Here is a 15679-nt window from a genome sequence, read left to right on the forward strand (position 1 = left end):
CTCTTCATCACGGTGCGCGGGCCTCTCACTATCGCGGCCTCTCTTGTTGCGGAGCACAGGCTCCAGATGCGCAGGCTCAGTAGCTGTGGCTCACGGGCCTACTTGCTCCGCAGCATGTGGGATCCTCCCAGACCAGGGCTCGAACCCATGTCCCCCGCATTAGCAGGGAGATTCTCAAACACTGCGCCACCAGGGAAGCCCTAAAGTTTTTTTTTTTTTTTTTTTTTGCGCGGTATGCGGGCCTCTCACTGTTGTGGCCTCTCCTATTGCGGAGCACAGGCTCCGGACACGCAGCCTCAGCAGCCATGGCTCACGGGCCCATCCGCTCCGCGGCATGTGGAATCTTCCCGAACCGGGGCACGAACCCGTGTCTCCTGCATCGGCCGGCAGACTCTCAACCGCTGCGCCACCAAGGAAGCCCCCTAAAGTATTTTTAAATTAAGGTATATACATTGTTTTTTTAGACACAATGCGATTGCACACTTAATCGACTATAGTGTAAACATAACTGTTATATGCACCGGGAAATCAAAAAATTCATGTGACTTGCTTTATTGTGATATTTGCTTTGTTGTGGTAGTCTGGAACTGAACACACAGTATCTTGGAGGGATGACTGTACATTGGGGGAAAGGCTTCTGTCCATTAGGGCTTAGAAATCTGTTCCAGAAGCAGTTGGGTAAATACCTCATCCAATTCCCCCCAGCCTCTCTGGTCCATGGTAGATGTTGCTCATTGATTCTGGCATTCTCCCTGCCAAGCCTTCCAGGCAACCTGGTGTTCCAGGCCCTCACTGTGGTTCACTCAGAGTTGGTGAACAGGTGCCATATCCCAGACAAATTGGGAACCCCGCCCCCGTTCCCCCTGCCCCCCACCTCCCCAGTGCTCCGCAAGAGCCTGTGGTCCAGGGAAAGAGGGCCTAGACGTTGAGAAGAGCGTCTCCGCCCACCACCCCATCCAGGTGTGCAACAGCAGGCAGGTCACTTAACTCCTTTGAACCTCCGGTTTCCTCACCTGTAAGATGGGTGGATGTGAGGACCACATGAGATCATAGATGTCAGGTTGCCCACGGGAAGTGGTGGCCACCTCTGCCCAACTACCTGTGTCCTCGTTCCTCCTTAGTAGTTGGTGGTTCTTCCCTACACCCACCCTGCCACCCCACGAGCAACTCTCAGGTCCACTCATGTATCCCTTTGGATTCAGGAACCTCAGACCCACTGATGCCTCTGGCCTTTCTCTACCTGCTTGAACAAGAGTTGTCTCTCCTTCATGTGAAGGAAAAAAGTAGTGTGTTTGGATTTTAAAAGAAACTGTCGGCAATCACTTCACTTTTTTTTTTTTTTTTAAAGAGACGTATATTTTCTTTTTTTAAAAAATTATTTATTTATTTATTTATGGCTGCGTTGGGTCTTCGTTTCTGTGCGAGGGCTTTCTCTAGTTGTGGCAAGTGGGGGCCACTCCTCATCGCGGTGCGCGGGCCTCTCACTATCGCGGCCTCTCTTGTTGCGGAGCATAGGCTCCAGACGCGCAGGCTCAGTAACTGTGGCTCACAGGGCCAGCTGCTCCGTGGCATGTCCTGCATTGGCAGGCGGACTCTCAACCACTGCGCCACCAGGGAAGCCCCCACTTCACTTTTTTTTTTTTTTTTTTTGCCGTGCCAAGTGGCACATGGGATGTTAGTTCCCTGACCAGGGATCGAAATTGCACCCCTGTATTGGAAGCGCAGAGTCTTAACCACTGGACCTCCAGGAAAGTCTGGGAATCACTTTTAAATAATTCTACTGCCGTAGAAAGATCATGAAGTGAATTCTCCTAACACCATCAAGGCCAGTCGAGTTTTCACAGGTTTTTCATAGTGTACCTTTATATGTTTTTGATGCAGAAGTTACCTCTGTGACTCACTTCTGCCAGAATTTGTCCTGTTCTGTCTTGTGGTTTGGGAGGCCCCGTAGCTCCACTTGCTCCTGGCAGATTGACAGCATGGGGCCTTGCGGCGCTCTTTGTCTCCAGTGGTGTCTGTCTCCCTTCTGTACTTTTCCGGGTTATGATGCTGCTGTTCCAGTGTGGTCAGCCACCTCCTGCCACGCCACTATGGCCCTTGAAACTACACTGCCATGTTTCCCACTTTCTAGACCATTTAAAGGCTGACGTTGGTCCTCTTTTCGTTGCAAAAGCTGCCTAACAATAGGCCAGCAGCCAAGGTGTTCAATGGACATTTCATGGCCTTTGTCATCCTGACTGCTAGCATCATTCAGAGGTGGAAAGGGCTTCTAAAACGTCACCTCAACCAGGATCTCCACCTCTTCCTGGTCCACACACTTTAGTAAGGTAGTTTGGTCACGGAATGTGTTTGTCACCAGAAAGGATTTATCTCTATCTCCTGGGTAAAGATCAGGTCAAAGGGGTTGGGAGTTATATAGACTATTTGGAAAATTTGGAATTCTACCCTCATCATTCCTGTGTATGGTGCATCTTTCTTCCCCCTAACAGCAAGCCCAGGTTCACCTGGTTGGTGCACCCTCTGGGTGGCAGCTGACCAAAGGGGGCCTCAGGAATTAATTCTGGTTCAGCCTCCGAGATTCTTTCTTGGATGACTAGTCCCAGGTCATGAAAACAATGACCACTTGCTCATCGGGTGCCCTGCCTGCCACGTCTCCCTACAGTGGCCCACATGGTCTCTGTACATTTGTAAAAATGCTTGTTCCATTTACATCTGACCTTTCCAAACAAAAGGTCTGGGTGTGAGTAGGTGATGATAGAAGAGGTAAAGCTATACCTTCTGGGATGGGAGTCACACTGATTTCGTGTCCTCGGAGGGAGAATAACAACCTGGCACCTGACAAGGGAACACCTCAAATCCCAGGAGGTGGGGGGGGAGGGGTGTAACCAGTGCTCTTTCTGCCCTCTAGACCCAATACTGCAGGGGAGGGCAGTGCCATTAGATACCAGGAGCAGGCAGGGCCTGGGGAGGACAGGCATAGCTACTGTCTCTGCTTCCGTTAGCCATGGAAGATGAGAAGCGAATGGCAGGGAACTCACTTTTAAAGAGCAGATGGACATGGCCTCGTCTTCGGAGGGCCCTTGTCTCACCTACGTTTTTCATCCAAGTATTTATGTCCACCTTCCCAGCTTTAATCTCGCCTCCATTTGTAAACCTTCCGGAGTAGGGGAGTAAGGGAGGGACACTTGCCGCCACCGACAGGCAGTAGTGATGGGCTCCCATGTCCCATTTCCCTTTCTTCCTTTCAGTAATAGAAGTCCCCGGGTTTTAGTGGGTATGTGGCTGCCCAGCTAGAAACTCGCTGTTTCCCTGTCTCCCTTGCAGCTGGATGTGACCAGGTGTCGAAATCCAGACTGAAGGGATGTGTGCTGCCTCCAGGTCGGGTCCTTAAAAGGAAGTGGTGTGCCCTCCACTTGCCCTTTTCCTTCCTGAGAGCCCGATGGTGGGGGCCAGGCTCCCCACAGGCCCAGGGGCGACAGCCTGGAGGACTGCAGAGCTCCCAGACAGAGGGAGCCCAGTCCCTGGGTGATCTCGCAGAGTCACCCACTCACCTGCTGTGGACTCCCTCCAGCTCAGGTTTTCGTGGGAGAGAAGAGTGAAGCTCTCTTGTTAAGCCTCTGTCTTCAGAGTCCCTGAAAGCTGCCACATCCTAAACATAATATAGGAGCGAACAGCTGGGGATCTGAAGGACCAGGCCGAGGTCTCCCTGGACCCATTCACTCACTCACCCCACCATTTTATTTAGCACAGCGGTGAAGAGCTACTACTTCCTCTTGAGTCTGGAAGGTCTCACACTGCTGTCCCACAACCTACTAGCCCAGTGTCCTACTGTACCTTTTAGGGCTCAACTACATATAACATGGGGATCCTATTGCCAGTTTCATAAGGAATCATGAGACTGTGTTTGTGAATCATAATAAAAACTAACATTTATCAAGTATCTATTTACCTTGTCCCAGGCACGCTCTGTGCAAAACCATTTACCTTATGAGTTTAAGTTCCATTTGACAGAGGAGGACATTGAGGGCCAGATTGACTAACTTAATGGTTCACAGAACAGTAAGGGGTGGAGCAAAGATTCACCTGTAAGCAGACTGACCTCCAGAACCCAAACTCGTAGCCACTCTAAGCTTGCTCTAACCTGCCGTTACCACACTGCCTGGCATCAGGTAACCTAATTCACCAAATGATAGGGGGAACCAACTCTGAGTCACGCCCTTCCAGGCACTGAGCAAAGCAACGAAGCTCCCACCCTCCTGAATTTATGTTATCCCGGGAGAGACAGGCACTTTCTCTCATATCCTGCACACGGTTGTCGGCAAAGCCACAATCACTGTTCACCTCCTCTTCTCACTCAGCCTAAAGACCAAAGGTCTTTGATTTACAAGACATTCCACCACCCACCCCAACCACCCCTCCTCTTCTACCTCTGTCCCTCCAGCTCTTCAGATACACAGGTACATTCCTGCCTCAGGGCCTTTGCACTTGCTACTCCCTCTGCCTAGATATGCCTCCATGTGCTTGCATGGCTTGTTTTCTCACCTTCAGATCTGTACTCAGAAAAGACTTCAGTGAGGCTTCCCTGGTAACTATCTGAAATCCAGCGTCTCCCAAACATACTACATAGTTATTCCCTGGTCCCCCTTCTTGCTGTATTCCTCTTCTTAACATATATTACTTAAAGAAAAAATGGAGTTCATTGAGTTACGAGTTACGTAAAACCCATTTCAAATATACAATTCAGTGATTTTTAATAATTTTACCAGGCGGTGCAACTATCACCGTAAATCTGTTTTAGAACATTTTCATCCCCTTCCCCCCAATAAGATCCCTCATGGCCATTTACAGCTAATCGCCATTCCCACACTCAGCTCCCAGCAACCACTAATCTACTTTGTCTCTCTAATTGCCTTTTCTGAATACTTCACATGAATGATAACATACAATATGCAGTCTCTTGTGTCTGGCTTATTTCACCCAGCATAATGTTTTTGAGGTTTATGAAGCTGTAGCGTATGTCAGGAGTTCATTCCTTTTTATGGCTGAATAGTATTCCATCGTATGGATAGATATATCACATTTTGTATATCTATTCACCAACTGATGGACAGTTTTGTTTCCAGCTTTTTCTAACATACTCTACATTTTGCCTTGTTCCCCACACTAGAATGTCAATTCCATGGGGCTGGAATTTTTGCTGGTTTTGTTCAGCTCTGTGTCCCCAGAACTTGAACTGTCCTGGACACATAGTAGGTACTCAATAAATATATGCTGAAGGAACGCGTGAGAAGAAAGATAACCTCAGAGAGTGGTAAGCAAGGGCTATCTATGCTGGCCACGAAGCAGGGGAAAGGGGATGGAGTGACGAGGCTCCGTGGAGCCAGCAGTCAGGGCAGTCTCCTCTAAGGAATGGACTTTGGAGCAGAGACCTGAATGCACAAGGCTGATTACTACACGCTCGACATCATCCGCAGGCCTCAGCTACCTGCTCCTGCCTAAATGCCAGCCTTGCCTGCCACTCCTGCAGGTCCAGGCAGTCAACTTGGCAGCAGAGCTGTGCTGGAGAGGGACTCGCAAGGGTTCCTAGCCTCAGAGCCACCGGAACAGATGACACAGGCCCCAACTCCTCCCTGGGCCTAACCTGGGCCCTGCGTAGTGTGGGGAGGGAAGGCTGGGCTCGCCTGGCTGCCCCTTCTGCTGCGTGACCCCCAGGGTGAGACAAAGGGGCCAGGCACAGCCTTGGACTTGAGCTACACTGCCTGGGTTCGAATCTCAGCTCTAGCCTGTTCACAAGGGGCTAATTTTGTCCCTTGTCATCTTAACTGGTCCCTCGGTTTTCTCATCTGTAAAATAGGGATAGCAACCATAGCTACCTTTTACTTAAAAGCCAAACATTATTTTATAAGCACTTACTCCTTGTAACTGTGTGCAGGCATGGTTGTGGGAAACTAATCCATTTGATTCTTACAACAGCTCCATATGGTAGCTGTTCTTTACAGATGAGGAAACTGAGGCCCAGAGAGGGGGAGTAACTTTCCCCAGATCACTCTGCTACTAAGTAATACAGATGGGCTTCCAAGCAGCAGACTGGTTCCAAGTGCATGCTCTTCACCCCTTCAGACACTGCTCCCAACCAAGCCAAAGGCATTGCTATAGTGAGTTAATGTATCTGAAGCCCTTGCAACAGCGTCCCAGCACGTAGTAAGTACACAAGGAGTGTCAGTATGATCACAGAGGGCACGGGGAGGCACCCTCCCTCTCATTTCTTCAAAAGCAAGGATCGACCCTTTTAGGGGAAGCTGATAACAGCTCTAGCCCCTCAAATCTGCAACTGCCCACACATTCCTCCCCCAGCCCCAACCACCGCCCACTTGCCAAGGCTCACTGGGTGGGTGGTGGTGCAGGGGAGACATAAGTTAACTGTCCACCCTCCCCATTTCCCAGAGGACCAGTTGAGCGATGCCAGGGAGGGGCTCTGAGTCAGGGCTGACTGTGAACAAAGGTCTCGGGTAGGGCTCCTCAGAACTTCCGGGACCAGCCCACTGCCTCTCCTCAAATCTGGTCCCCTGCCTGTGGCCCGGCAGACGTACCTTCTCTCACCACCATGCAGGTCGACCCTCAGCAGGTGCGCTCCTGGGGAGTGCGGAGCTTGAGGGGCAGGGGGCCAGACTCAAACCCAGGGACTGCCTCCAACGGGACATTCCCTGCGCTTACACCAAAGCACCCAATTTCTCTTCTCTCTGCAGCCCTGGAGTCCACCCCCAATAAGCCCGAAGGGGCAGGCCGGGTGGGAGACCCCAGGCACACCCCCGCCAACTTTCATGGAGGTGATAACCTGAAGGTAAGTCACTTCATTCGTAGGAGGGTGTTTTTGACCCCAGGGCCCCGCTAGGTCTGGGGCCTCCGACATGGTGGGATGGGAGCTGGGAAAGGGGTCCCCGGCCTCACTGCCATGCCTCCGACTAGCCTGAACATGGCCACGGGCACGGGCACGGGCACGAGCTCGGGCACAGGCACGGCCACGAGCCCAAGACCGGGCACAGGCACGGCCACGAGCGAGGGCACGGCCACGGCCACGGCCACGGCCACGGAAGCGCCTCAGATTCCAGCAGCAGCGACTCAGAAAAAAGAAGGTAAGAGGCTCACCCCTCTCCGGCGGGTGCCCGGCGCCCCAGGTGAGGGCGGAGTCTCAGCCCGGAATTTGGGCCGACTTCTCACAGGCGAACCCTCTCTCTCCTCTCCCTCCCCCACCGCCCTCCGCCCCACAGCCCCTTGCTGCCAGCCCCTAGCAGCACAAAGCGCCCCGGGGAAGGTCAAGAAGCCCAAGGTGAAAAAGGAGAAGGAAGAGGGCAAGAAGAAGGAGGCTTCCCACTGACGGGCCTGGCTTGGGCTCATTAAACCTTCTCTCGGCCTCCCGGTTGCCTTTTGTCCCCGCCCCGCCCTTCCCCATTCCCCCTTCCCCGGACCGGGCCTGCCCCCTGCTGGGCACCGCGCGCCAAGGAGAGGCTGCCCACGCCGTGCCCATCACGGTTTATTGTTTCTGGAACAGTGGCCGCACTCCTGGGGGGCGGCCTGTGCCGCTGGAGATCTCAGCACCTCGGCGAGGATGGGGAGGGAGGGAGGGACTCGGGCGGCGGGCCGGACCCTGTGGCCGGCAGGTGGCCGGGAGATGAGCGGCGGCAGCGCGGTGGCCACCGGAAGCAGCACCTGGAGGCGTCGCGGGGCCGCCCTCACTGCACCAGGTGGAAGGTGAGCCAGTACATGAGCAGCGGCTGCGCCGCCGCCACGGCCATGGTCAGGTACATGCGCAGCTGGTTCCGCGCCCCACGCACCGGGACGCCCTCGGCCGCCGCCTCGGCCAGGATCTTCAGCCGCAGCGTCCGGATCTGGGCGGGGGAGGCGTTCACTCTTGAGCCCGCACTCCTTCCAGACTCCAGTTTCCCCCCCTCCATAGGGCAGCTGGGCTCAGATCTCTGCTCTTGAGGAGCCTTGCTTTCTCCCAAACCTCCTAACACACGCGGAGGCCTTGGGAGCAAATGTGAGGGTTCCAAACTCAAACGCTAGGCGAGGCCTCTTAAGTGAGTGAGGTGAGGAAGTTCACTGTGAATACTCCACCTGAGGGGACGGCCAGGCTTGGCCCTTTGGCCGCCACCAGCTTGTGTTGACCCTTGACAGTTTTTCAACACAAGCCAGAAATGCCTTCTTTTTCTTCTTAACTTTTTTGCCCACCCCCTCCCCCGCCAGAATTCTAAATAATGACATCTAAGTCGAAGTTGATCTGAGCAGATCCAGCCCACCAGCCCCTGGCTTTTGCCCTCTGCTCCTCACACTGAATCCTCCCAGTACCCTGACGTGCAATTATCATCATCCCCATTTTACAAAAGGGGAATCAGGTTTAAAGAGAGGAAGTGATCTGCCCAAGATCGAGCAAAGCCTGGGTTCAAACCCAGGCCTGGTGGATCCCAGTGCTCTTAACCAGCACCTCCACTCCAGCTGGATGAACTCTCAGAGAAGCTACTTTGAGGATACGGAACTCTTTTCACCCTAAAGGAAATTCCGGTAGGAAAGCCCATCATGCAAGGCGAGTGGAGTGGGGGTGAGAGCCCACTCTAGTAGCCTGGCTGGCGCCTCCTCTTCCTTCAGGACCCCGCTTGGACACCCCCTCTTCCAGGAAGCTCTCCGGGCCCTCAGGCTAGGGCAGCCACTCCAGGGCTCCTCAGTTCACCAGTGTGGGGCCTCTGGTCTAAACTCCCCACCTGACATCCCCTGCTTGGATGCCTCCAGGGACCCCCAACTCTGCCCAGGAGGCCGGTGCCCTGAGTCCCATCCTTCCCTGAGCCCCAGCTCACCATGAACACAAAGATGGACACACAGCACCAGCCCAGCACCAGGTAGTAGCCAATCTTTCCAAAGAGCAGGCCCATGAGGACCCCGCCAATCATCCTGTGGGGGAAAGGGGAAGGCTGGTCTGAGGAAGAAGCCCCAGGGCTGGAGGCTGGCGGTGGGAAGGCGGAGGGGGTACTCACCCAACATATTTGTAGCCCAAGAAGGCCACCAGGTCGATAGTGGTGAGGTCTGTGTTGACAGTGACAAGGTAGAGGCCGAGCAGGATGGCCAGCACCTCCAGTGTCAGCCAGGCCAACGCGGAGCTTGCCTGCAGCCCCAGGAAGTCTGGGGAGAACCTGTCAACACCCAATCTCTGTCATTCAGTTAGCTGGCTCAGACCCTCCCTAACCATCTGCCTGGGGACAGCCTGTATTGGGGGGGCGGTGCATGCTGAAGACCCGGCAGGGACCAAGATGGATCTGGGCCTTGTCCTGGAAATCCCATTCCCAGTGACAGCCCAGAAAGGTCAGGGCTGGGATGGGAGAAGCACAGGGCAGGGGAGGTGTGTGACCCCGTTGGGAGGTGGGTATCAGACACTTGAGCTAAGGCTTGAAGGAGGAAGGAGCTGATTGGGGAAGAAGGACCTTAGTCTCTGCCATATCCCCAGTGCCTCACCAATTAATGGACTCTAATGACAACTGTTTTTCGTGCCACAAAGGAAATGAACAGGGGTCTATGAGTGAGAGGTGGGGGCCTGACGCAGGCTGGAGGGTGGAAAGGCTTCCCTGAGGAAGTAACATCGCAGTGGAGACATCATGAGTGAATAGGTGCTCAGCAGGTGATGTAGGGGAGGAACACACTCCCCAGCAAAGGGAACTGATGTGCAAAGGCCCTGGGGAGGCAACCCAGGTCCTCTGGAGAAACAGAAAGAGGACCAGAGTGGCGCAACAGAGTGAGGGAGAATGTCAGGCAGTGCCAGGCTAAGGAGCTAGGGTTTGGTCTGGGGACAGGGGAGCTAGGGACAGCTTCTGAGCAGGGGGGGACATGGCCAGGCTCACCTCTCAGCCAAGACCTTCCTGCCGGAGTCGGGGTGCAGGGAGTATGTGGGGGCTGGGCAGCTGGTTAGGAGAGGCCAGGGGAAGGATGGATTTAGTGTCACTCAGCACAGGGTGTGGTGATGGGCTGCACACGGGTGGGAAAGAGGAAAGGGGCAAGGGTGACTGTGCGGGCTCTGTCTTGGGCTAACTGGGAACATGGTGGGGCTCTTCTGAGACAGGGGAAGCAAGAGACTTTCCTGACTGCCCCTCAGCTCCCCCAAACCCCACACCACTCTGCCTACTCCAGGCCTCTCTTACCTATCCTGGGTCCCCAGCGCCAGGCCAGCCACCAAGACGTAGGTGATGAAAGCCATGGCTGTGAGAGGGAGACACACAGACACTAGTCAGAAGAACAAGGACCATCCAGGGCCTCCGGGCACCTAACACTCTGCCCGAGACAGGCCCACCCAGAGGGAGGAGGGCACCGGGCTGTGGTGGGTAGGGTGAAACCTGGAATGTAGAGGTCAGGAGCGTTGACATCAAAGCGCGGGGCCACTGGTGTGTCCTGCTGGTACTGCACCTCCCAGTCCTGTGGGGAGGGTGGAGGGGGCAGGCAGGACCAGAGCTGGGCTCCTGGCCCGCCTACAGGCCCTCTCTCAGCGATCTTCCTGCCTCTCACGCCTGCCCCCGCCTGCCCCACCCCTGCCTACAGGCTGCCACCCGGCTCAGATGCTCACCTGGTGCAGGTAGGGGAAGAGGAGCAGACCCAGCTTTTTGCCCACATACGTGGTGTCCACGGCGAAGTAACACTTGAGCTTGGTGACGGGGATGAAGCGGTCGATCTGGGGAGGCAGAGCGCCCACCTCAAGCCCTGGCCCCAAGGCCCCACCTGCCCGCACCCCCCCCGAGCCCGGCCCACTCACGTTCTTATCCACCAGCTCCTTGCCCTGCGCGGCTAGGCTGCTCCCGTAGGCCATGGCCATGTTGGACACAGGATCACCCAGGAAGGCCGCCTGGGGCGAGGCGGAGGCTGTAGGGTAGCCCAGGCCGCCAGGCGCCCGCTGGGCCCCATAGCCTCGGCGCTGGGCCGAACTCGTGTCATCAAAAAGCTGGTGGGGGTCAGCCATGCCTGGCTGGAACACAGGTACCCTCCGCTTCGAGGCTGCAGGGGGAGAAGGGTGGGGAGCCTCATTCAGTTGGCAGGAGCTCTCCCTCCCACTTCTGCCGTAGTGGGGCACTGGTTTCGCTGTCAGATGGGTTGTCTAGTCAGGTCTGGGCGGCCTCTGCCTGCCATCCATCCATCCATCCATCCATCCAAATAACAATGATGAGGAGGAGGACGACGATGACGGCTACTGTGTACTGGGGTTGACTGTGCACAGAATCCTGTGCTAAGCCTCTTACAAACAAGGTCTCTAGAGAGACCTTCTCCCTTCATGTTCCCTCTTACTCATCCAGCTCCAGCCACACGGGCCTCAGTACTCAGTGAACACACCAGGCACATTCCCACCTCAGGGCCTCTTCACTGGCGGTTCCTCTGCCTGAATGCTCTTGCCCCAGACATCCTCAGGGCTCCCTCCTCTCCTCGAGGTCTTGGCTCCGTGGGGCCTTCCCCAGCCATCCTATCCACAACTGCATCTCCCCTGGTGCCACCCCCTCATCCCTCTTCCCCACTTCATTCATATCCACAGAACTCAGCAACAGCTGACATACGAGCTGTTTATTTTATTCACTGTCTGTCTCCCCCACTCAAATGTGAGCCCCCGCCAAGGTGAGGAGCTTTGTCTTGCTTGTGGCTGAAGCCCCAGCCCCTAGAACAGGGTTAGAGTAGGTGCTTCATAAAAACCTGATGTAAAAATAAAAATAAATAAATAAAAATAAAAATAAATAAATTTTTAAAAAGGGCTTACCTGGTGGCGCAGTGGTTGGGGGTCCGCCTGCCAATGCAGGGGACACGGGTTCGGGCCCTGGTCCGGGAGGATCCCACATGCCGCGGAGCGGCTAGGCCCGTGCGCCATAACTACTGACCAGTGCTCTGGAGCCTGCGAGCCACAACGATTGAGCCCGCAAGCCTGGAGCCCATGCTCTGCAACAAGAGAAACCACTGCTCCCCACTACTGGAGAGGGCCTGCGCGCAGCAACGAAGACCCAACGCAGCCAAAAATAAATAAAAATAAAAATAAATTTAAAAACCTGATGAATGAATAAATGGCCATGCCCATTTTACAGATGTGGAAACCGAGGCTCAGACTGGCTAAATGACTCGTGCAAAAGGGCCAAATTGAGGGAGTGACAGAGCAGGATTCCAGCCCAGGTCACCCTGTTAAATATTGTAATAATGAAACCCCAGCTGAGCAGTTAAACCACACATCAGGCTGTGTTCTAAACACTGTGGATTAACTCACTTAATCCTCACAACAATCCATTTTGTGTTGGTGAGACTATCATCCCATTTTACAGATGGGAACCGTGAGCCCCAAGAGGCTCAGGCCCTTGCCCAGAGTCATAGAGATGGTGTGAAGCAGAGCTGGGTTTCAAGTTTTCAAAAGATCCATTTCTTGTGGGGAACAGACTGGGAAGGCGGGGACAAGAGGAGAGGAGGGGAGGGGAGAGGAGGGGAGGGGAGGAAGCTGCTGAGGTGGTCCCGGTGGGAGAGCAGGATGGGGTGGGCAGGGGTGGGATGGGGAACGGAGGGGCTGCTTCTGGCAAAGTTTGGAGGTAGGAGAGGCAGGATTGCTGGAGGTGTGCTTGGCTGAGGTAGGGTAAGGAAGATGAAGGAATTCACACGCTGTCGTCCCAGATTCTGGTCTGAGTGATCAAGTGGATGGGAGTGCTGTCTACTGAGATGGGGAACATGGAGACGGCAGACCGGAACCCAGCACTCAGGCTCCAGCACCCAGACCAATAAGCCATGCCACCGCAGCAAACATTTACTGAGCTCCTCCTCTGTGCCAGGCGCCACGGTGGGAACAGGGTGGTAGGATTACCATGGCTTGCGGAAGAGGAATCACATAATCCATGTCATGACTTTCTGTGCGCCTCAGTTTTCTCCTCTGCAGGATGGTGTCAACACTCCAGGGCAAAGTGACATAAACTCCTCAGCCCCTGGCCTGGCCCACAAAAAAGTGGTCAATCCCGTCACCTATTATCAATAACTAGACCCTCGACTCTTCCTCTTCATTATTTGTAGCCTGAAAACAGACCCAGGTAGTCCTCTATCCCAGAGCAAGCAGCACTGGCCCCGGCCCACTTGTCCCCAAGCACCACTTCTCTTTTCCCTCTCCCACTTCTGGCCAAAGGGCTGGCTTCCTGAAAGCTTTTGTGTAAGCAATTCCTCCTTCTTTGTCGCCCCTCAGCCCTTGGCATTTGGGGTTCTGCTCTCACCGGTCCCCTAAATGCCTCTGCACTACCAGGCCAAGGCCGTTACTCCACTCTCCTCACACTCAAGCTCCTCGGCAGCACTGAGGCCCTTGCTCCAAATGCCAACCTCCAACTCTCTGCTCTCTTGGCTTCTGACACACTGTACTACCTCTTTCTCTTTCCTGTCGGAGCCCCACAAACATCGACTGAGCACCTCTGTGGGTTAGGCTCTGCTGCGGCTGAGGTGGATACAGCAGTGAACCAAAAGGGAAAAACTCCTGCCTTCACGGAGCTGATGTTCTGATCGGTCCTTCTCAATCAGTGATTTCTCTCCAGCTCCCTGAATTGTGTGCCCCAGTTTTCCACCCTTACCCTTGTCTTCTGTCTCTCACCTAGGGCAATCTCACCACACCCATGGCTTTCACAGCCACCCACCCTGTGCCCTGGGCTGTCTCTAGCCATCACTTCCTGCCAAGGCCCCAGCAGGGCCTTTACCTCTGACATCAGTTCTCACCCCCCTGGTCTCAATGTTACCCTCCCTTCTCAGACTCTGTCATCTTGCACCTGACTTAAATGTCCTCCTACCAGCTTCCCCTGTTCATTCTTAGCCCCAACAACCTCCTTTCCAGTCAGCAGCCAGAATGATCTTTCTAAGTGTAAAAGAGAATATTTCATGCCCTCTGCCTGAGATCGGTGCCCACTGCGCTGAGAATAAAATCCAAATGCCTAGGAGGCCCTGCATGACCCAGCCCTGCCAACCACCCTGGTTTGCTACCTCTCCTGGGACTCACTCCACCAGTCACAAGGGCCTCCTCCTCTCGGGCCCTGACCCTGCCTAGCTCCTTGCCCCCTCAGGCTTTTGAACATACAGTGCTATATCACCTTGGAACACCTTCCCACAATTCACACCTGACAATGCAGCACTCGGGCCTCAGCTCAAGAGTCCTTCTCAGAGAGACCTTCCTTACTCCTCAGTATAAAGCACTAGCCCACACTGTTCTTTCTCATAACATCCAGTGGTTCTTTTTTCTCTTCCAAGTACTTGTCACAATTTCTGAATCTATATTCATTTGTCTACTTGCTTACTCAGCACAGGCCTCCCACGCTTTTCCCTCGCACCCTAAATCAATCCCCTTCCCCGGGCTAATTCCTCATCACTCGATGTTACCTCTTCCAGGAAGCTTCACTGACACGGCTGGGCTGTCTCATGTTTCCTAATCTGGGCTAACACAACACCTCCATCCCAGCCATAACCACTCTGATTGTGCTTCCCCAATCCCAGCCCTGACCCCTCTGCTTGCTCTTCTCTTATCACAGCTCCATCACGCTAGGCTGTCGCTGTCTTCTGCTCTGTACTGGTAAGCTCCATGAAGACAGGAACCAGGACTGATGGGCACGGCTGTATCCCCAGCATCGCCTACCACAGGGCCAGTCAGGCATCTTACAAAGGTGGAGGGAGGAATGCATGCATCATGTCTTAAGGCCTCCTCAACCCCTAGTCAGTTTCCGGCTAATGCCCTTTACAGTCCTAATCACTCCCGAAATTATCCTGCTGCCTAGTTTGCTTCCAACTTTAGTGTCTGTCTTCCCACTAAACTCTGAGCTATAAGTTGCCAAGTTGCTGGTTACTACTGGGTACCCAAATTGCAGCACAGGGCCTGGCACAAGGGAGCTGAAGTAAGAGATGCTGAATGAATAAATGAGACGCACTCACACTCCCGGAGATGAAGAAGAACTTAAAGAGAGATACAAATTCACAGACATGGGAAAAGGGGATTAACAGCACAATAAACACAGGTTCAAAGCTTAAATGAGGGGTAAACACGGCCCTCTGCGATCACGCAGGGCTATGAACGCCGTCCTAAGATGCGTGGGCAACAGCCCAAGGCCACGGAAGGGTGGGGAGAGGACAGACGGCTAACTGCAAATGAATGAAAGTCGCGTTGTTCTGCACATCACACAATATCCTGCCCAAACTTGTTTTCTTCTAAAGGAATTTCCTAAAGAAAAGAAGAATCGAGTCCAATGCGCCCCCTACCCGGACCTGGCATCCCTGCGCTGTGCACACCTCGTAGCTCCAGATCCCTGACCTCGTGACCTCCGACCTGCGGCGACCTCGCCACCCGCCGAGGCGGCCCCGCCACGCCCCGCCCTCCCTATCTCCTCGGTCGGCCACGTACGCCACTTACGCGGCCGGAGCGTCCCCGCCGCCGCCAAGCCTGCCGGGTGCATTTTTCGCTACCGCCGCCGCCACCGCAGCCCCAGCCACGGTTCGAAATGTGCCCGGCCGGCTCCCGTAGCCACGCCTCACCGGCTACACGACAGCCAATGGGCGTCACTATCGCGCAGACGCCGCGCCCCCTCACGGAGGCCCAGACAAGCTGGTGGGTAAGAGGGGAGGACTGGAGGCCGGTGATGTTAGGCGAGAATCAGGCCAGCAGGGCAAGGAGGGCGGA

General features: G+C 54.6%; 2 protein-coding genes across 4 annotated transcripts; one reads left to right on the forward strand and one right to left on the reverse strand.

Moving 5' to 3' along the window:
* Positions 1-6522: 6522 nt before the first annotated feature.
* On the forward strand, positions 6523-8892 carry LOC308606474 (uncharacterized protein). Of its 3 annotated transcripts, XM_081217394.1 has the most exons (4): positions 6523-6841; positions 6967-6983; positions 7014-7133; positions 7269-7427. In XM_081217394.1, the coding sequence occupies exons 1-4, from the start codon at positions 6605-6607 to the stop codon at positions 7396-7398; spliced, it is 504 nt and encodes a 167-aa protein (XP_081073520.1). In that variant the 5' UTR covers positions 6523-6604; the 3' UTR covers positions 7399-7427. The 3 variants fall into 3 exon arrangements, with proteins under 3 accessions (XP_081073520.1, XP_081073521.1, XP_081073519.1); XM_081217395.1 differs by lacking the exon at positions 7269-7427 and adding an exon at positions 8785-8892 and having other exon boundaries at positions 6967-7133; XM_081217393.1 differs by having other exon boundaries at positions 6967-7133.
* LOC308606473 (protein YIF1B-like) lies at positions 7514-15530 on the reverse strand. Its single transcript, XM_081217392.1, has 8 exons — positions 15413-15530; positions 10787-11025; positions 10601-10705; positions 10374-10452; positions 10182-10239; positions 9027-9182; positions 8850-8943; positions 7514-7886 (listed from the first exon to the last, which is right to left on the reverse strand). Exons 1-8 carry the CDS (start codon positions 15453-15455, stop codon positions 7731-7733), a joined length of 930 nt encoding a protein of 309 aa, XP_081073518.1. The 5' UTR covers positions 15456-15530; the 3' UTR covers positions 7514-7730.
* Positions 15531-15679: the final 149 nt, after the last annotated feature.

This window comes from Mesoplodon bidens (assembly GCF_964165515.1).
Source record: "Mesoplodon bidens genome assembly, chromosome: 18".
In the NCBI taxonomy this organism is placed as follows: Eukaryota; Metazoa; Chordata; class Mammalia; order Artiodactyla; family Ziphiidae; genus Mesoplodon; species Mesoplodon bidens.

Excerpts from the sequence above, each read along its gene's own strand:
- LOC308606474 (XM_081217393.1), top strand. The coding sequence starts at position 6,605 with ATGCAGGTCGACCCTCAGCAGGTGCGCTCCTGGGGAGTGCGGAGCTTG. Across the intron at positions 6,842-6,966 it reads ATGGAGGTGATAACCTGAAG|CCTGAACATGGCCACGGGCA; the intron begins GTAAGTCACTTC and ends GCCTCCGACTAG. Across the intron at positions 7,134-7,268 it reads AGCGACTCAGAAAAAAGAAG|CCCCTTGCTGCCAGCCCCTA; the intron begins GTAAGAGGCTCA and ends TCCGCCCCACAG.
- LOC308606473 (XM_081217392.1), bottom strand. The coding sequence starts at position 15,455 with ATGCACCCGGCAGGCTTGGCGGCGGCGGGGACGCTCCGGCCGC. Across the intron at positions 11,026-15,412 it reads GGCGGGGACGCTCCGGCCGC|CCTCGAAGCGGAGGGTACCT; the intron begins GTAAGTGGCGTA and ends CTCCCCCTGCAG. Across the intron at positions 7,887-8,849 it reads TGTCCATCTTTGTGTTCATG|ATCCGGACGCTGCGGCTGAA; the intron begins GTGAGCTGGGGC and ends TCCCCCGCCCAG.